The sequence below is a fragment of the Canis lupus genome, chromosome 14, assembly GCF_048164855.1.
Source record: "Canis lupus baileyi chromosome 14, mCanLup2.hap1, whole genome shotgun sequence".
NCBI lineage: Eukaryota > Metazoa > Chordata > Mammalia > Carnivora > Canidae > Canis > Canis lupus.
Genome location: NC_132851.1, coordinates 35353671 through 35374916, shown reverse-complemented (window position 1 = coordinate 35374916; position 21246 = coordinate 35353671). Strand labels below are relative to the sequence as shown.

The window sequence follows — 21246 nt, the reverse complement described above, 5'->3', positions numbered from 1 at the left end:
TGAGCACACAAGACAGAGGCTTGGCAGATGGTGGTGTTTTCTCCATGCACACAGGTGGGGGGAGGGCCTCAAACTCTCTTCCCCTGGGGTTGTGAAGCCCTCCACGGCTGTTGTCAGAGCCGGCGTGTGGTGGCCTCAGCTTCTGTGTCTGTCCCGCCCGCAGGGGAGCTTCTATGTGCCGTCGGAGAATTGCATGCAGCACGCGCACCGGTGGCACCGGGACCTGTGCTTCCTGCTCCTACATGCCTACCGGGGGCTCCGCGCCTACTTCCTGGTCATCATGAGGGACATCCCCGAGCTGCCGCACATGGAGCTGGGTAAGGGGTCGGGCTCAGGGAAAGCCTCAGGCCAGCAGCCCAGCTGCCCCGTTTGGGGCCTGGCTTGAGAAAGCTTGCAGTTTTGCAAGCACCATGGTGACAAGTGCCCTTCCAGGTATGTTTTCTGTGCGGTGTCTCGTTCCAGCAGGAGAGAGTTTCGGACGTGCACCTGCAGGAGGAAAGGGCAGGAGCACCTCGAGGCACGTGCACTCATGCATTTGTTCACCCACCAGGAGTTTAGTGCACACTTGCCACACCGCTGGCACCGCTGTACACAATGTCAAGTCGCTTGCTAAGGGGAGTAGTTATAGGATTGCAAATGACAAGAGTATAAAACAACCCCCAAAAGAATATACATAAATTCTCTATATGCTATAAATATATGCATATTTTATACAAATATGTATACAAATACATATTTTATACATATGTTATATGTTTTTTAATCTGGATGATTATAGAGCCCTCTCAGCAGCCTTCCTATGTGGTTTTCTGAGGATGAATAGCTGCATGCACATCCTCAGACATCATGGAGATCATTGGGCCTGAATCCTTCTTTGCTGACAGATGGGAAGCCGAAGCTCAGAGAGGTGCAGTGACTGCTCGGGATCACACAGCAATGCGTGGCAGAAACAAGATGAGAGACGGGGACTCCTGCATTGACTCTTGGGGCAGGGTCCCTTCTGTCATCCCCCTCATTTGCAGCAGGTGACACAGTGTGATTCTGCTCATAGTCCTCTACTGAGGCCCCTTTGCTTCCGGAACCGAGGCCAGTTGCTTAGCCTGGTTCAAGGTTAAGAATAATCCTGCTGGGGTAGCTCAGCTTCCTCACATGCACCCCTGGACCTCACCTACTGGGACAGCCTTAGAGCCTCGTACACTGCCCATTACTGCACTGAACACGCCAGGTGACAATGATTTATTTGCATGTTTTTTTTCCCCACTAGACACGGGGTCTTGAGAACAGAGCCCCCCATCCCCCCAGATCCCTTGCGCACAGTGCCTGGCAGGTAGGGTCAAGGAGTAGGTGCGGTGCTGTTGATGAGTTGTCCTGCCATCTTAGCATCTGGCCTTATCAGCCTTAACACCCCGGACAAGCCAGACGCTACTCTTTGAATCACGTAATAGTGAAGCTGAATTTTTTTCAGGTTCAAATGTTATGCACACAAAAAAGGCACGCACAGAATCAGAGCCAGTTTCCGAAGCTCATAGGGAAGATGGAGATGGTGCAGTGCTAGTTGACTTCTTGCTTTAATTTCTTTTTACCCAAAGGAACTCGGTTTATTTGCTCATTCATTCACGATCATATTTTTACTGGGTATCTGCTGTGTGCCAGGCGCCACGGACAGAGCCATGATCAGTGGGACAAAAGTCCGCTGTGCCTGGTGGGACTCCCAAAGCCGACGAAGGTGCTGGGGGCAAAGGCACTGCACTCATCAGGCCATCAGTGAGGATACAGAGGTGTGAGGGAATTGCTCCCACTCACCTGAGCAGCAGTGCTTTAAGTAAAACCCATGCCGTGGCCTGGTGCAAACCACTGACCACAGCATCATGGGACTGAGGGGGGAATTCAAAGATGGAACTGCCAACATTGAATTACAAATGGCCAGAGGCCAGAGATTCCTGCTAAGAAGAGCTGAGATCACAGGCTTTTCTCTGGGGTGTGATGATCGTGGGTGTCACAGTGGGTGGAGCTGGGCTCAGCTGTGCTGCTTGCTCCACTACTCTCTGTTTCCCAGCATTTATCTATATGATGGAGATCTGAATCCATGCCCCACAGGTGTCACACACAGGTAGGTGCAGGTGTGTGCACGCTTGGATGCACATATTTGCAAAAACCTCAAAAGCTGTGGGATCACATTGAACCATGCAAACTAGTGTGTGGACCTGGGGGCCTTCTCCTCCTCAGAAGAGCATCCATGAGATTATGTTGATCTTTATCTAGTGTGGGGTCACAAGGCTCCAGATCAGGTTTAACCTTTTTTTTTTTTTTTTTTTTTGGTAAATATGACCCCTTTAGGAAATTAGAATAGAAAAGGAGGAGAGTCCTCGGGAGTTGTGTGTCTTTCTGTGACTTTCATGCCAACCTGAACCTATGTTGCTTTATTGCAGTTAGTGACTGTAGCATTTCCACATGTCCATTTAATTGTCCGTCTTTCTTTTTTCTTCCTAGAGTCCCTTGGAGTTGAGGAAACGCTCTCTCAGCTTTGCTCAGAGCTACAGGTAATTAGAAAACTGGCCCAAAGGGCAGTTGTGCGATTCAGGACCAACATAGGTCCCGGCTCGATGTAGAAATCAGAGATGAAAGCATAGGGCGTATGAGCTCACGCTAGACCAGAAACTGAAAAGATCCTCTTCTGTCCCATCACTCTCTGTTGTTAAGGGTCCACTTGACCCCTCTGCGTGTCTAGCTCTCTGCTAGATGTTTTGGGAAAAAACGAACAGGTTAACAAGTCTCTATCCCTGGAGCCGACACTGCGTTTGTCTCTTACTTGTCCGTTGAACAAAATGTATTGACTACCAGCTATGTGCTTCTCCTGGAGGGCGATGGAGACCTTGCACCTGTGCCCAGATGGCCTCAGCCATGGCAGGGGTCTAGCAGCATGATGATGCTGGTCCTGAAAACAGTAGCACGCATCTGTCAAAAATTCATTGAGTATCCATGAGTAGCCATTAGGAATAGGTGCTTAAATAGACACCTTGGCAAATTCCTGCTATTGTCCTTTGCAACCTCTGGAACACTTTCCCCCACCTCATTGTGTGGATGGTCTTGGTGGGTACTGCACGTCGTCCTTCTAGAGCAAGAGGCAAGATTAAGATGGAAGCCAGGGTGGCACCTTAGGCTTGGTGACACTGCTAATCAGTGCCGGCAGCTGGACTCAGAAAACTGTCTCTTTGCAAAGTGACATCGCCGTCTCTCACACCAGCGTTCTCATCCCTTGCTGCACAGTCAAAACACATTTGGAACTTTATTTTTTTTTTAAGATTTATGTATTTTTTTTGAGAGAGAGAGAGAGAGAAAAAAAGGAGAGAGAGAGAGAGAAAGCAAACAGAAGGAAAGGAGAAGCAGGCTCCCCACTGAGCAGTGAGCTATGGGGCTCAACCCCAGGATCCTGGGATGATGACCTGAGCCAAAGGCAGACACCTAACTGACTGAGCCCCCCTCTCCCCGGTGCCCACATTTGGGACTTTAAAGATGTACCTTTGCCTGGGTCCCATCTAAACAGGGTGGAGACAGTATCAGGGAGTGGAGCTCAGGCATTTGTACAGTCATAGCTCCCCAGCTTGATGGAAACCACAGTGAGATATCCCCTCACACCTGTTAGAGTAGCTGCTACCAAAAAGACAGACATCAAGGGTGGTGAGGATATGGTGGGAGGGAAGGGAGCCCATGTGCACTGTTGGGAATGGAAACCGAAGCAGCTGCTGTGGAAGACAGTACGGAAGCTCCTCGAACATATAAAAATACAACCACCCTACGATCCAGCCATTTCGCTGCTGAGTATATATCCAAGGGAAATGAGATCACGGACTCGAAGAGATGTCTGCATCCCCGTGTCCACTGCAGCGTGATTCACAATAGCCAAGCCGTGGAAACAACCTGAGTGTCCACGTACGGGTGAGTGGATGAAGAAGATACGGTGCATCTATGCAGTGGAATTCTACTCAGCCATATGAAGAAGGAAATCCTGCCATTTGCAACAGTGTGAACGACGAATCCCGAGGGCATCATGCTAAATGCAAGAGGTCAAAGACAAGTAATGGGGGATCCCGCGTACATGTGAAATGTAAATCGAACAAAAACCTAACTCGTGGGAATAAAGGACAGATTGGTGGTTGTCAGAGGACAAGGGAATGGGTGAAGGTGATCAAAAGGTACAAACGTCCAGTTTTAAGGTGGATCGGTTCTCGGAATGTAACATGCAGTGTGTGGGGCCCAGAGTTGGTAATACTTGCCGTGTATTTGAAAGTTACTGAGTGTAGGTCTTAAAAGTTCTCATCCCAGGGACATCATTTCAAGTATGTGAAGTGATGGGTTTGTTTGCTAATGTTCTTGTGTTCATTTCACAATATATGCATTTATCAAATCTTGTATACCTTACATGTACACAATGCTATGCGTTAACAGTATCGCAGTAAAACTGCAAGAAGAAAACTTAGAAGAGGCTCCCCAGATGTGTATGCTGCGCAGCCATGGTTGAGAACACCTGCTTTAGAGCACATTATATTTTTTTAGATACTGTATTTATTTGAGAGAGAGAGAGAGAGAGAGAGAGAGAGAGAGACAGAGCAGAGGGAGAGGGAGAAGCAAACTCTCCACCGAGCAGGGAGCCTGATGCAGGACTCGATCCCAGGACTGTGGGATCATGACCTGAGCCCAAGGCAGATACTTCACCGACTGAGGCACCCAGGTGCCCCTAGAGCATGGTATAATATCAGCAAAGCTCAGTGTTACGTGGACAGGCAGCAGCTGGGCAGGAAGGCAGAGTGTAAAGGTGGTGCCGGGAGCTGGGGTTGGGAGGGTCTAGGGCGGAGGGGCCATGTGATATGAGCCCTGAAGAAATGGTGAGACTTAGCTGTAGGATCATCAAGGAGTCCCCTTGCAGGTGCTTGTCCTGATAAAGGTGGGGACGCGTGAGGGACACAAGAGGTCCATTTAGAGAGTGTGGTGGGGAAAGACCGGCCAAGGACGGAGATGCTAATGTGTGGAGCATCCATTCCCTCAATCCGGAGCAGGTGAAGGCAGTGCTAAGAGGGACGGCTAAGCTGACCTCAGGGCCCAAGACTCCAGGGACTGGAGCTCCCCCTTCCTCCCCGGAGTGCACCCAGGGCAGCATCACCTTGGAAAAGCCCGCAGGCTTTGCAGGTTCAAGTGCACACTCCAGCCCTTCTGCACATCAGCTATGTGATCCCGGGTGTGCAATTTAGGGTCTTCATGGCCCTCGGATTCCTCATCTGTGTGTCGTGGCTGTGGTGAGACCAGGAGAGAGCTCACGAGGGGACCCTATGAACACCCAGCTTTCGTCTCACAGGTCGGGTCTGCTGCGCAGAGCTGGCCTCTCCCTCCAGGCCTGGATACAGCTCAGGGTCCCAAGGAGACACTGATGCAATCTGTACATTATCAAAAATTTCGTGTTCACAGTTTAAAAAAAATGCAGCTGTTGGCAGCTGTTACTCACCACACCCACCATCTTTGCTGCCACTGGCAATGGGATGAGCGGTCCGAGATGGGGTGTCCTGTGGGTTCTCTGCTGGCTCTCAGGTTCCCAGAAGCTTCTCTTCTGAAGCCCAGGAAGGCAGGCTAGCCCCCAGTGCTTTCACCAGAGCATCCCACCACCAGGAGCAAGGACAACCTGCATTTAGCCAGCGTGCGCTCTGAGCCAGGTGCAGGCTTAGTGCTTGTCGTGTAGACTCTCCTCTGGCCTCCCCATAACCACTGAGACTTGGCCTTTATGGAAGCACTTGGCTGGGGCACCCAGTGAGTGGTGGAGGGAGATGGAGCACACACTCCCAGATGGCACAGCACCCAGCCCACCCGCTGCCTCAGTTTCCCGCTGTGCCACACTCCTCTGGGGCAGGGCAGGGGCTCCTCCCTGATTCTTCCTTAGACCTTACTCGGTGGTGGTGGTGGTTGGTAGGTTGGGGGACTGTGGATGTGATGAGGAGTCGTGATGTGTTGCAGATGCGGTCACATCAGAGCCGGGAGATCTTCCGACTTTAGACAAGCTGCTTAAACTTTCTGGCCCTTGATGTTTGTTTTTTTTTTTAATATTTTATTTATTTATTCATGAGAGACACACACACACACACACACACACACACAGAGATGCAGAGACACAGGCAGAGGGAGAAGCAGGATCCCTGCAGGGAGCCCGTTGTGGGACTCGATCCCAGGTCTCCAGGATCACACCTTGGGCTGCAGGCGGCGCCAAACCGCTGCGCCACCGGGGCTGCCCTGGCCTTGATGTTCTTATCTGTAAAGTGGGGGTAAAACCGTTTGGTTTTTATTAACCTCTTTTAATCTGAGTCAGTAAGCTTGCACACTGGCCAGCTGCCGGCGTTGCATTTCCTCATTTAATGAGCCCAGCAGGTGTACGGCCTGGCCTGAGGGATCCTGTTGTTCTCAGGGGACAGGGAATCGGGGCTCAGCTCACAAAGGAGGGGTTGTTTGCCCAGAGTCACAGCACTGGCAGCGCAGGATCAGGCGCTGGTGGCCGCGACGCCGGAGCCCTCTCTCCCCACCGCGGTGCCGTCCGGGGAAGCAGACGCGTCCCCTGCAGGGAACACAGGCCCGGTCTGTGAAGTATCCGCATGCAGCTGGCAGGGCGGTGAATGCAGGAAATGCTAACTTGCATTTGGATCAGTTCTCACTGCGCTCTGGCTTGTCACGTCCCTGGCCACAGCTCCCGCTGCCACACGTGCTCGGCCAAGAATGTGGTTCAGAGGCCACGTTGCTCTCGGTGACCACGAAGAGTCAGGTTTCCGTGGGGACTACCCTAGAGTGTTGGCTCAGGAGCTCTGACTCATTTCAGCAAACACTCTGAGTGCCCAGGCCTCGCCAGGCCGCGTGTTGGGCCCCGGGGGACTCAGCAGGGACAGGACCCCATGCCCTCCGGGGCTCACAGCCGATGGAAGTGACTGGTTGACTCTTGAACCCGCCCTGGCCAGAGGCTTCGTTCCTGGAATGAACAGGTGCACTAATGAGTCGCAAAAACATACAAGCCACCAAAGGTGAGGGAGCGAGGGAGCCTGGAGCAGCTGTCATCCCCCCGAGGCTGTTGGCTCATCTACAGACCGAGGCAGGAGGTGGCATGCTGTTTCTTGGTTCCACAGGCCCCTGGGTGATGCTGTGCCATCACGCACCAAGGAGGAGCAACGGTCGGAGCCCACATCCGCGTGGACTGTATGGTGTGTGCTGGGCGTGCGGGCTGACTGTCCACTTTGGGCAGCCGTGTTCCCTCTGGGTGGCTTGTGGCCCACGTTGGGTGGGCCGTTCTGAGGGTGAAATGAGCTCGCATGAGCACACGGTACCGCTGCAACTTGCCCCTGTCCCAGTCGTCCTTGTGGGCTGGTGGGGATGGCAGATGCGGACACAGACATGCGTGTGGTTGTGGGACCCCGGGAGAATGTGTCACTAACCGCCTCCGGGGGTGGGGGGCAGATGCTGTGGACCCCAGAGGGGAGGCTGAGTGAGGGAAGGCCTCGTGGCCTCCGGTGAGAGGACTGTCTAGGCAGTGGCTCTGGGAAGGGGAGGCAGCGGGAGGGGGCTGAGCCCCGGGTGACAGGGAGCCATGCAGGAGGGTGACAAGCTCGCTGGGGGCTGTGTGGATGGAGGAGAGCATGTCTTGAGGCAGGGAAGGGTGGCAAACCGCATTTACAGCCAACGCCAGTTGCCCTGTGCCGGACGCTGGCTCCCACCTGCGATGCATTGGGCGCTGCCCCCCAGCAGCCCTGAGAATACAGGGGGACCTACAGGTGTGTCCCCATTCATTCTGCCATAGCGGACTCCGAAGGGTGCCTTCCGTAAAGCTTCTGCTGTATCGATGCATCGTCCCCGTGGGGTTCAGGTGGGAGCTCGGGCTGACAATGAGCCTCTCCGATGCATCTCACAAAAAGCTGAGGAATGGGTCACCTTCCTCCTCTGGCGCCGGGCCCAGGGCTGCAGGGATACTGCCCCTGCTTCTGAGTGATTGCGCTGTTGCAGGCTTAATTTTGTACGGAGCAAACCAGTTAGCCCACAGATGCAGGGATACAGCTGGGTGATGGGGAGGGAAGCGGGGGTGGGCTTCAGCCCATCCTGTTGTTTGCTAAAGAGCTGCCCTGATGCTCTCAGTGGAGGAAACAGACCCCCTCCCTCACACCCCCAAAAGGGCGCTCAAAGCCCACCAAGCATTTAGAGGCAGGACATCGCCACCTACTGGGCAGCCACACCAGGGCGCTAACTGTCCATCAAAGAGAATAGATGAGGTTTGGGGGGGGGGGTGCGTAGGCATGGAAACGTGTCTGTGATTTAAGAGAATTTGAAAACATCGAGTTCTGTAGTCATGGAGCAATTCGTATGCATCTTTATTCCAAGTGAATCCATCGTGTCAACACTTATTAAGCACCCACGGTGTGCTGGCGGCCACTTCGCTCTTCGTTGGGAATACAATGGAGACACTTTCCCAGGACTCAAGAGGAAGAGGCTTGTTCAGAAGCTGCCAGTAGGGTCAGGGCTCGACCAGGGGGTGTAAGACGCGGGGGTGCCTGGCTGTCTGGGAGGCTCGCCATGCAGGGGTCAGGGTGTGCCCGCTGGCAGGGAGGGAACAGCCACACAATCCCGGAGTAAGGACCCATCGGGCGGCAGCCCCAGAGCCAGGAGCCCGGAGCACGGGAAGCCTGTCCTGGAGGCTGGGCTGGAAGGGTGAGTCAGGCACAGGGTAAGGTCCCTGCGGTGCAGTCTCATCAGGGAAGGGATGCGGTATGCTCTCTACTCCGCTGGAACTCAGCCACCTGCTTGGGCACAACGGACAGGCTTAACATGTGCTGACTACCTACCTGAAGGCAGTTGCCAGTTCTCTTTAAAAAATTCAGCAAAACAAGGTTTCCTGTCACAGAAAAAAAATTCTTTCTGGGTTTCCCCCATAAACTTCTGGGAGATCCTAAATTGCTGAATGGCCTTTCCCTGAGCTGTGCCCTCCTAGCAGGAAATACTAAAAATTAAGTTATGGTGCATAAACAAACAGCTACCAGTTGGGGTGGCCTGGGTTTTCCTTATTTTCTTTACTTAATCGTGTGGATTTTTTTTTTTCAAATTGCCTTGCCAGAGGGTTTTTAAAAAATTATTTCACTTAAGCCTGAAAACATCTTTGTGATGTGGTTCAAAACGATCCCATTGATAGGGATGTTCCATGACTTCTCATTGAATCCTTGCTTGGGTCTGTAGGTTTGGGCATGCAGGTTTTATTAGCCTAGCTCCCTAGCAGAGGAAACTAAAGGTGTAGAGAGTGCCTGTCCCCTGTGATCATGGTGACTTCTTCCCTGGCCAGCTGCGGTCCCCCTGGGCTGAGCTCTGGAAGGAGCTCACAGTTCTGATCACTCATATCCCGTCTAGGGTTGCCAGGGAGCGAAAGAGCTCTGCTAGAGGCGACGCATTTGAGTAACATCCATATCTCTGTCCAATTTTAGAATCTCTCAGACTTGAACATGCATACGAAATACCTGGCCATCTTGCGAAAATAGAGATTCTGATTTGATCTGGGCTGGGGCGGGAGACTGCATTTCTAACACTCTCCCGGGAGGTGTCTATGCAGCGGTGCCGTGAGGCTGAGCACAGTCTGACTCTGCTCAGCCTGGCTTCCCTTCCCCAATGTAACCTCCCCCCAAAACTGCAGGGCCCCCTGAGCATCCCCGCTGAGGAGTGGGGCTTTGGAAATGAAGCCCAGAGTGCCCTTCAGGACCCTCCCCTCGAATGTGGGGGTCCACGGACCCAGAAGGACCTGGCCATGCTGCAGAGGGACTTCTTCTGTAGCTGCAAGGCTCTGGGTGCCAGGGAATGTGGTTAGTTCAGGAAACATATGGAGGCTTCTCTTTCCCTTGAGCACCCAGCATAGGGATCACCTCCTCCAGGAAGCCTCCATGACCCTCCGACAGCACTCAGTATATATCTCTTTCACAGCACATGGTAGGTGTATTATAGCTCAATACGTGGTTGTCACTGAGCCATGCGCCTCTCCCAGGCCTGGGTTTTTTTACCTATGGCTCCCCAGGGCTGAGCACACCCCTCACATAGAACAATCACTCAATAAGCAAAGTGAGCGGGGCCGAGTGAACAAAGGAGAGCATGGTGAGAGCCCGGATGAGACACGTGGCAGGAGTGCAGAGGTGAGTGGCTGAGCATTCTTCAGGCGGCTTCACTTGAAAGAGCGTTGGGCCCCGTTGTGTCCTCGTCCGCCTGAAGGGCCTCTCCTCATCCTGCGTGAGATGCCCCTCCATGCCCATCATCTGTAATTACACAGGCCTGGGCATCTGTGCGAGGCGAAGAGTCCTCTTGTGGCCTAATTAGAAGCTTCCTTAACCTTATCTGAAGCCATTTCCGTAATCAACCAAGGGGAAAAAAGATCATTCTCCCAAAGACACATTCAGTGAGTAGCTTTGCTCTCTCTCCTTTTTGCTCTGGCGGCTGAGCTCAGCATTCACGCTGTGTTGGCTGGTGCCACTGCAGTGAAGATGGCAGAGCTCTGGGGGCCGGAGTCAGCAGCCCAGCAAGGGAAGTCCAGTTACTGAGGCCTAGGGTGCCTCGCATCGATGCAGAGTCACCTGACTTTTTCCAATAAAGAGTTACTGAAGCCCCATGAGTGTCCACCACCGTGTAGTTACCAGGAATACAGAGAAGTCTAATGCTCGGAACGCAGGTAGAGGAGGGTCGTGGAAACAATGTGTGGCCAGTGGTGCCATGAGAGTGTGTGTGTGAAGTCAGGTCCGCTTCAAGCACAGGGAGGTTTGACGTCCCCTTGAAGTGGAGTAGACGTTCCTAAAGAATCATCAGAAGCAGGGGGGCTGCGTTGGCTCCTTAACAGTGCCCTGGGGGAGAACAGACATGTCTTGGGTGGTGAAGCAAGGGAGAAGGGAGTCTGGAAGATGAAAGGGGAAGACCTTTCAAGGAGGATGTGCAGTGTGGTCGGAGCCTAGTACTTGGAAGGAGCTGGGTGTGTTCAGGTCACGGTGAGCAGGTGGTGTGGCCATAAGGGAAGGTAGCCAGAGGTGAGGCAGGCCATGGCATCGGGATAAAATGGTGCCAAGTGCTGGTGCGGGTGTTTGGTGCTCATTGGCAAGGGTAACTGGTGGAGAGGAGCCACTTCTGGTCTATCCAAAAACCTCATATTGCAGCCTGGAGGTTCCCCAGAGGATGACCGTGTCCCCCACTCTCCCCAACCCACTCCTATGTGTTCTGCTCCTGACATATTTGGCCACAGAGTATGGGGCTGAGCCAAGAGTGGACAGTCCCAGTTTGCCCCCCTGTCTCCCAATAGAGCCAGTACAGGAAGGAAGCCTTCCACCAGGAGAAAGTAGAGCCATTCTCCCCCTCTGGAGCTTTGGAACTGGTGTCTTCATCAAAGACTGACCTTTCCTCTTGGAAGAAGTGGCTCAGAGATGCTCCACTTGATTGATGCCCTGTATCTGGCAGCCAGTCCTTGATCATTAAATAACAATTCCCAAGAACTCTAAGAACTTTACTGACTGCCAAGTTGCTTCTTCCCTCTTTTCCCTCCTCTTAGGTAGATGCCTCACTCTAGCCCAGCTGCCTTCCTCGAGCATCAACATTTAGCCCAAGACTATCAAAAGGAACTTCCACGGGTGGAAGCAAGCCTTTGAATTTACTTTTCCTATTGTTATTACATCCTATAAGTGGTCACTTGCTCTGCATATGCATTTTACAGATGAAGAAACTGAGGCACGGGGCAATAATGGGCTTGAAATGGCTATGGTTGTGTGTCCTGATGCATCTCTGTGGCAGAGTGATTCCCACCACTCCTAAGCTTTAATTCACCTTTCTGCCTCCTCCACTCAGTGAGGCTCCTGCCAGTAGAGACCCTAGCCTTATTCATTTTCATGTCCCTGTTTATTCAAAACATGTGCCTGAGACATGGAAGATGCACATTAAGTGCTTGCTGAATACATGACGAGATTGAGCACTCAGTGTCAGGTTTTAACACTTGCCTCCCTGTCTCTCTCAGAGACCTGATCTCCTCTCTCCCCTCTGCAGAATCAAAGTCTGCCCCACCCCCTAATGGATGACCTCCCAGTTCTAAACTAAGGCCACCCAAAGGTTCCCCTTCAAAGGCTCTAGGTGTCTACGGCCATACCACCCTGAATGCGCCCGATCTCGTCAAAGGCTCTAGGCCCTCTCTAGGCTAGTGTCTTCAAGGTGTAGTTAAGGCAACCCAGGATCCCCCTTAAGCTATTTGGATTGGCAGTGGTAGGGCTGTAGAGCACCCACCCTGTGCAAATCACCTAACTAGTCAGGTACTCTGAGATGATAAAGGCATTAGCATTTCTCAGGAAGTGTTTTCAACACCTACTATCAAAAGGCAGTGTGGTGTGGTGGGTCTGTGGTCAGCCATGCCACTAAATCCCAGCTCCATGTGGCCTTGGCTGTGCTACTGAATTCCTCTGATTCTCATTTTATTTTTATGTGAAATGATGCACAAGAACTCTATTAAAAGGTAATGGTGAGCGTGAAATGGGGAGCACACACAAAATGCCTAGTGTCCTACCTGCCAAATAGCCCTGAAGACGTAGAAACCATAATGACTGTAGAAGACTGAGCCCAGAATGGAATGTGATACAGAGTCCAGAGAAAGGAGAGATTCACTAAAAGCAGGGAAGTCAGCAAAGGCTTCGGGAGGGATCCTGCAGTAGATTCACGCAGAAGAGGTCCTTTACTGCCACCATTTTGCCTCTGCAGATGTTGAACAATCCAGAGAAGATAGCTGAGCAGATAAGTAAGGATCTCGCCTGGCTCACCTCCCACCTAATGGCTCTGTGGACCCAGTTCCTAGACACGGTGACTCTACACTCCCAGGTGACCACTTATCTCACCCAGGAACATCACACCTTGAGGGTAAGGTGTCAAATGGTATGAATTCTCTAATCACACGCCAGTGGCCCCTTGAGGAAGCTTTCCAACAGTTAGTTCACTGGGCAGAACAGGAATTGGGGTTGACTTCATAGACATGAGTGCCAGTCCTGGCACTCGACTTTATGAACCGTGAGCTCTCGACTTTATGAACTTCTTCAGCCTCTGAAACCTTTGCCTCTACCATTGATTTAACACCTGCCTTGGCTACCAGATGATAGCATGAGGGTGTTACACGTGCCCTGCAAATGTTTTAGAGAAGTGCTTTGAAATGTAAGATGTTGTTCTTGATGTATTTCTTTGCTATCTATGTGGATGGTACTAATGCATAATAGAAGATGTTGGTCTCCTCATTTACAGCAAGAAGACTGAATATCTGAGCCCACAGAATACTTATCAGTTGCACTTACATGACTGGCTTTGCAAACTCTGGTTCGCCTGCATTTACTTAATGGTCATGGTCTTCAAGTATATTCTTCTAGTAGAAGAAATAAGACCTAAATAAACAAAGTATAGAAAACAATGCAAGAACAGGTTATCATAAATATGCATTAAACTGTGTCTATAACCCAGCTTTGGGCTAAGTGCCCTAGATGAGAGAGGGAACCTGTGGAAGAGCTTGTTTTGAAACCTCTTGGTGGTGGACTTATCTCTCCTTTGTTCCTATCACTTGCCTCTGTGAGTCCCAGTTTCCCTTTGGAAATTAAAGATCATGCCCACCCAGTGCATTAAACTGCATTATCTTATTCCTCAGGTCCGAAGGTTTTCTGAGGCCTTCTTTTACATGGAGCACCAAAAACTTGCAGTCCTGACTTTCCAGGAAAATCTGTAAGTAACCAATTGCATGCCCACATCACACTGTGAAAGTGGCCACCCAAGACATTCTTGTTCAAAGGCGCTTCTTCCCTTCGTCTCTGACTGCAAAGGAAAGAAGTCTGCCCACCTCTGCACATTCAGGCTACATTTTCTCTGCAGGCAAAAGAGTCAGACAAATTGCAGAGGCGGGAGCTGGCAGGTGGCAGAGAAGGTCAATAGCCAAAGTTTTCTTTTGTTGAATGTTATTATGGTTCTATAGACAGAATCAAGACTTCCTAGGTCCCTGAAGACATCTGTGCTGAGTCTTCTTTGTAAAACGAATTAGAAGCAGGTGGCATGGCCACAAGCTATGTCAGAAAAAACACAGAATTCGCTGGAGACTCTGCAGTAGCCTCGAAACGCATTTCGCATAAGAATAAAGACGGAACTACCTAATTAGGAGGACTGATGAATTTCTGAGTCTGCCTTCCTCCAAAATTAAAAATAAAAAAAGGGAAAACATACAAAAAGAGTCAGAGGGTTGACAGAAAATGAGGTCATTCTCTTATAGATCTCCCCAGTGGGCAGGAGCAGATGGGTCCCTCCAAGATGGGTTGGCCTTTGCTAACCTAGTTCAAGGGGCTCTTTTTGTTTCTGAATCATACATTCACCTCAAAGAATAAATGTGGATGGAGTCATTGTTGGAGATGGCCTGGTAAATCCAGCAGGAGAAATACTTCAGGTTCCTCTGTCTCGCAAGACAGACCTGAAAACCTTCTCGCCCTCTTTTTTATGACCTTCTCTTCCTTCTCTGCACACGTCATCATGTTGGAAAAGTATGGCGGCACTGACAGTTTGCCTTGTGGAATCTGGAGGGGGCTGGGGCAGAGAAAATACATCTGTGGAGAGGACAGCTTGTCTGGAACCAGGTAGTCTTCCAGTCACTCTCATATTCATTCATTCTGTCCAGCAGCTAAGATGAGAAGAGTTAACGTGATAAATGTGAACAGAACCATGAGGGCCACTGGGCAAGATGCTGTGAATCAGGATCCTGGCAGGAACCTGCTTCTTGAGTCTCCATGATGGGCAAGCCCTCGATTGCAGGACTGTGCTGTGTGCCCAAGGGGCATGGATGGGTGCACATGGAGGGGACAGATACATAGGCAACTACTCTTATAGAGGAGTTTTGTTGAGATGTTGACCACTTATACCAAGTATAGAGGATATGGTACTTGGCCAAGTTGGGATCAAGATCCTATTCCTCCTTTGGCCTACAGCAGATTCTTGAGAAAGTACTGTTCTATTGTTGGGTTATTTTTCTCTTCCCCTCCCTTAATCTTAGTTTGTCTAAAATGGGCAGGACAATAGCTGTAAGGACCAAAGGAGAACATCCATACACGGAACACATTGGTTAAGCCACAGACACTGATCACAAAATGTTAGGTGATGACTAATACGTTATACAATTGTGGATTGTGCAAGTAGGCCCTGCGACCCTGCAAGGGACACGTCACTGATGCCGTCCTTGTGGGTCTCTCATTCTAGGGCAGCCACAGGCAAGATGTAAATCCAGTTATCTCAGGTAGTGACAAGTAAAGAAAACCAAATCAAGGTGAGGACACAGAACATGATGAGAAGGGATATGGCCAGCATCCTCATTGAAGGACTGGCTCTCCGAAAAACAAAAACAACTTAGGTCTGTAGTGCTCACTGATTTTCACTGTGTGAATGCTCCCACCACGGTGGTGTTCAGGCCGCCAATATGTTCTCTCTGAACACGGGGGCTGGGAAGGGATGTGCACAGTTGGCTCTTGCAAGCTGGTGGGACTGGCTCCAACACAGCACTGGGTGTGAGATAAGGACCGTTGTAGCCCAAGTGCTGGGAGGGAATCTTTCTGAGGATGTGACATTTGAATGGAGACCGGAGTTATAGGCAGCCAGACCTTGATATGAAAGAAGGCCAGTCAGGAGGAAAAGCTGGTGTCAAGGTTCTTGTATGGGAACACAGGGTGTTGGAGGAGCAGCTGGAAGGCAAACAAAGCTATAGGATGGAGGGAGCTGGAATGAGAGGGGAGATAGGCAGGACCAGCGAGGTGGACAAGTCTATGTGGGACCTGATGGACCAGGATAGAGAATTCAGACTTGGCACCGTGACAGTTATGATTCAGGCCTTTTTAAAAAGCTGGCAAGTAATATGGTGGAAAGACCTGATCTCAAACTCCTATACATGGTTTGAAATCTTGGTTCCGTAACTAACAATATTTCTGACACCAGATCAGTTCCTGCACCTCTCTTAGGTTGCTGCCTGGAAATGAAAAGAAGAGTCCTTCCTTCAAGATACTTGCTTAGTGCTGACTATGGGCCTGACACTCTTGTGGGTATTAGTCAGCAGTGACCAAAACAGATGAATCCCTCATCTCATGGGGCTTATATTTTCATAGCAGAAGGTATACAAATAAATAAATATGGTATGCCAAATGCGATAAGTGCCAAAGAGAAATATATGAGTGTGGTCAGAATGAGGAGGTGCTGTTCCATCCAGCTATCACAGAAGAGTCCCCGAGAAGATGACATTCAGCCAGAGGTCTGAAGCAGGCATGAACTGAGCCCTGCAAATACCCAGGAGACTAGAGCATCTGCCTCACAGAACAGCACGAGAGGAACTTAGTGCTACTCGCTCGTAGATATTAACCTGCAAGGGAAAGTATACACAAGGCTAGCAGCAATATTATTCAGGAAGAAGTAAAATTTAATTAGATCATTAGGAGTAAGAGTTATGGAACTGAAAGGGGAACATTATGTCAGACTGAGAAGGTTCCTGAAGTAAAGGTACAGAGTGCTATGAACAGAGTTTCATCTCAGGGTGAGGCCGTGCTAGCAAGGGTGTGTGGGCATGGTTGTGCCCCCCTGAGGATCGGAGCCAGACAGGGAGGGTGTACATCAGAGACAGAGCCATCCTCCCAAATCAGGATGGACAAGTGGACAGACAGGATGGCCCCGGTGACACTCATCTGTCAAGACCCGTCTTGGTCAAGCTCAGAGTAGATTGTGTTTCTCAAACACAATCATTGAGTACACTGTGACCTCCACCACTGCACTTCCACATGAAAAGGATTGGATAGGACGGGCTTTGACAGAATAAGATGGAGTAGAGAGTACGAGACAGACACGTTTCTGAAACTTTCACTTCAGTGTGTGCTTCTGGGAGTGTGCACTTGTACTCGGTCGCCATGCGAAATGGAGATTGTTTCTTGCCATGGTTGCAGGATTTAAGAATGCAATGTTGCAGTGTTTAAAAGTGGTTTAGAGCTGGCTGGTAGCAAGGGTGTGTCTTATTGTCTCTCTCTTCTGCTTTACAAGTGTCTAGCCTGTGCTTTTCATGCAGTAAGGAAGGGCTCAATGAGAGATTCTTGAATGAATGAATGCAGAAGTGTTGATGTACAGGACAACCTGTCTTGGTGATGTAACCTCTGTAACAATGACAATTGATTTATCACTTTGCTTCTTGTGTTTTTCTATAATAATAAGTATAGCACTAAGTTTTAAAGATTACTCATTTTACAAGATGCTATGTCAATAGCATTGAACCCAAGAGGCACTTGCCCTGCCTTCCTGGTGCTTTGTTTATTGAGATGACTCTGCTAAGAAGAGCCCAGCCAAGTGCTTTTCCTGCATTGGCTCATTTAATGTCCACACTAATACCTTGAGCTAGGAACTGGTTGTATCTCCACTTCACCGAGGAAGAAACTGGGAAAACCTGGGCTCAGACAGGTTAAGTAGCTTATCTTAGACCTCATGGCAAGCATGTGATAAACACACGAATCTACTGGAGTCTGGATCCCACATTCCTACCATCCTTGCTGTGGATCTGGTCTATAGTGGTTAACCATTATCCTGAAGAACTGAACGTGGATTCCTCAACCTCCAAAATAGAAGGATCTGTGTGTTGTTGGCTAAGCTCCTGGAGTCAGGAAGATAAGTAGGTGATGGACTGGGTCCTGGGTGCTCCAGATAGCGGGTGTCTAGAACCTATCTTACTCCCTTGAAACTTTATGCCCATTGACCAGCCTCTCCCCATTTCTCCACCCAGCCCCTGGCAACCACTCCTTTATTTATTTTTTTTACTCTGAATTTGATTATTTTTCGATACCTCCTGAATGTGGAATCACCAGGATTTGTCCTTGTGAGGCCGACTCCTTTCACATAGCATAATGTCCTCAAGGCTTATCCATGTCATCATGTATGACAGGGTCTCCTTCTTTTCGAAGCCTGAATCCTATCCCATTGTGCTGCATTTTCTTTATCCTTTTTCTGTTCATGGACATTTAGCTTGTCTCTGTAGCTGAGTTGTTGTGAATAGTGCTGCTACGCATGTGGGGGTGCACAAATCTCTTAAAGACCCTGATTTCTTATGGATAAATACTCAGCAGTTGGATCATCAGATCCTAGGGTACTTCTATTTTTACTTTTCTCAGGAACTTCTGTACTGTTTTCCATGGCAGCTGTGGCGTCTTGCATCCTCATCAACAGTATATGAGGGCCGCACCCTCTCCACATCCTCACCAACACTTGCTTTGGTGTTTGTTTTAAGAATAGCCATCCTAGGTGTGAGATGATAGAATTGTGCTCTAGAATTTTTAGTCATTTTTTTAAACATATGCTAAGCACTGTTGTAGGTACTGGGTCACATTCACGAAGCCTGTACGCTCAAGAAGCCACATTCTGGCAAGAGGTAATGCCCTGCATAAAGTAGCCTGGACCCAGCTCTGTAGAACCTCTCATGCTGTGTTATAGTTACTTGGTTAATCACCTCATTAATTCATGACTATAAGCTCTTTAGGTCCAGAATCAGGTTTCCATCCTGTAGGTATATGCCCTAGCTTGTAGACCTGGGCCTCCATACATGGGTGTCCAGTCAGTAGACTTATTTAAGAAATTAAACACTGGACCCAAAGGTCTAGGTTCACATGACAGCAAAGAAGTGCAGGACTTATTGCAACAAAAATCTATTTAAGTATTCAGGAAAGGTTCACAATATTATAAGGTTGCTGCAGCCTTCATGGCTTTGAGGAAGAGAATACATTGCTTATCACTTTTCTTTTTTTATTTTTCTTTTCTTTTTTTTTTTTTTTTTTCTAGAGACAGGGAGTGGGGAGAGAAAGAGGGCAGGGGTGGAGCGGGGGAGAATCCCACACAGACTTCCTGCTGAACGCAGAGCCCGACTTGGGACAGGATCTCATGAGCCTGAGATCACAACCTGAGCCAGAACCAGGAGTCAGACTCTTAACCTGAGCCATCCAGGTGCCTCACACTGCTTATCCTTTTTGATCATAGGTTAAAATCCAATTGAGAAATAAAGAAATAAAATATTTGTAGTTCAAATGCATATTCAAAATACGTGTATAAAATATCCTATGGGCATATACATTCATTATATTTGTTCCTGAGAGTTCAGAATGAGAGAATTTTCCCTGGGCTTGTGTGGAGCTCTGTAGCTATGAGCTGTTCTGTGGGAGCAGGTGACCTGCCTACATGGCTGAGGAGTGACAATGGGGGCTTCCAGAAGTCAGGCTACGTTTTTTTATCCTACATGGAGGAACCAAAACACATAGCTCCCAAACTAGGGGTACTTACACCCCAATCAAGGTTGCTGGTGTTTACACAGGAAGCAATAAAACAAGAAAAAAGAAAGCATTTTAGATGGTTTTTAATACTTATGCCACAGCATAGGATTCAGACCCTAACGTCCTATAGGAGGTGAGAAAAGCAAGAGTAGAGGATATGTAGAGCTTGAAGTTTTTTCTCCAAAGGACTAATTTAAGATTCCTAGCCATTTAGAAGCTCAGCTCCTGCTCCACTAGAGTGTTATTTAGTGCATCCCACTGAAACAGAACGTGATACGTGCCTTGATCATACCATCCGTGACCTCTAGGCTCAGTGCCCAGACCAGTTCCCACCATGGCCCTAGGGTCTGGCTGGGTGGTTGGCAGGGAGAAAGGAAGAGGATGGACAGACAGACGGTGTCAGAGCCCGCTGAACGTTTTCTTGGAGTCAGGGGTTGGGGCAATGATTCTTACTGCATTTTAAACTTCCCCTGACGCTAACCCAATCCGTGCGTCCCCAGGATACAAACCCACAGCCAGCTGTCTCTGGACATCCGGAATTCGGAGTACCTCACCACCATGCCCCCACTGCCCGCGGAGTGCCTCGACATCGATGGCGACTGGAACACCCTGCCCGTTATCTTTGAGGACAGATACGTGGACTGCCCTGCAACAGGTTGGTCCTTGCTCGGGAAAGACTCAACACTAAGGCTCCTCTGTGGGTCCCCGGTCAGTTGCCAGCAGTGGGACCAAATCAAGGCAGTAATTTGTCAGGCTGTGGAGGGGAAGCAAAACCTCAGGCTAAGCTTAGTTATTTGGGGTGACTTTGTGTCAGTGCAATTTTCAGATCAGAGTCACAGAAGGACAGCTATGACAGAGATACCCTTCCTGACCCTTTCTGGGGTAAAATCCTGCCAGGGGCCTCAGTATTTTCATCTATAAAACAGGAACCATAGTCTCCCCTCACCAGAATACCCTGAGCAGAGGACAGACATCCTTTCTTATCTCAGAGGCACGACACAAATATGAAGTCATGTCTCGTTGAACTTTGGCGGCATTCAGTTCAGACTCCTATGGAGAGCTTGGTTCATGCCATGAACCAGGCCCAGTATTCGAGAAAGTGGGCTGCCCCAGTGACTGAATTAGTGGGTGAGCTGCTCACTCAGGGAGAAAAGACAGCATGCTTGCGTGGATCTGTGTCTTTGTGTCCACACCACAGTCTCTCTTGCTGTTCTGCGCAGCGTGTTAAGGAACTGGTAGGTTAGCTGGAGAGAGCCTGGTGCGCATGGGGCATTCCGCGGTTGCTGGTCCTCTGTCCCCTCCCGCGGTCCTGCTCATGGAAGCCCACAAGCCATCACAGTCCAAGTAGACCTGTGATCCATTAAAGAGCAAGAAAATACCTGGCTGGAGGTTTTACATGTTTTATCTTTTTAATCCTATTAAAAACAAAACAAAACAAAACCCTCATGCACCCTGTTTCATAGAGAGAAACTGAAGCTCAACAAATTGAAGTATGTATTAAAGATCCTACAGCTTATAAAAGCCAATGTTTGGGGCACCTGGGTGGCTCAATGGTTGAGCGCCTGCCTTGGACTCAGGTTGTGATCCTGGGGTCCTGGGATCGAGTCCCACATCGGGCTCCCCGCATGGAGCCTGTTTCTCCCTCTGCCTGTGTCTCTGTCTCTCTCTGTGTCTCTCATGAATAAATAAAATCTTTTAAAAAAATTAAAAAGTAAGTAAATCAAATAAAAGCCAACGTTCAAAGCAAGTCGCTCCAGCTCCAAGGCCCAGGGTCTGTCCTACCATCTCTTTGTGAGGCGGTTCAAACCCTGATGTTGGGATACCCATCGTTTAAATGATGTGCCACTTAAATTCCAGAGTTTCTGCAGGCAGAGATTTGTAGGCTCTTTTA

At 49.7% G+C, this 21246-nt stretch overlaps 1 protein-coding gene across 4 annotated transcripts in view; it reads left to right on the top strand.

Annotated features, from left to right (window-relative positions):
- The window catches only part of FAM135B (family with sequence similarity 135 member B), a 182595-nt gene that overhangs the window by 138236 nt on the left and 23113 nt on the right, over window positions 1-21246 (top strand). For 3 of the 4 annotated variants that reach the window (XM_072774618.1, XM_072774620.1, XM_072774621.1), the window contains 5 exons: window positions 164-317; window positions 2491-2540; window positions 12766-12921; window positions 13691-13764; window positions 19856-20010. In XM_072774618.1, coding sequence (XP_072630719.1) covers window positions 164-317; window positions 2491-2540; window positions 12766-12921; window positions 13691-13764; window positions 19856-20010 — 589 coding nt within the window. The remainder of the gene's footprint in view (window positions 1-163; window positions 318-2490; window positions 2541-12765; window positions 12922-13690; window positions 13765-19855; window positions 20011-21246) is intronic. The other variant, XM_072774619.1, reaches the window with a different exon arrangement.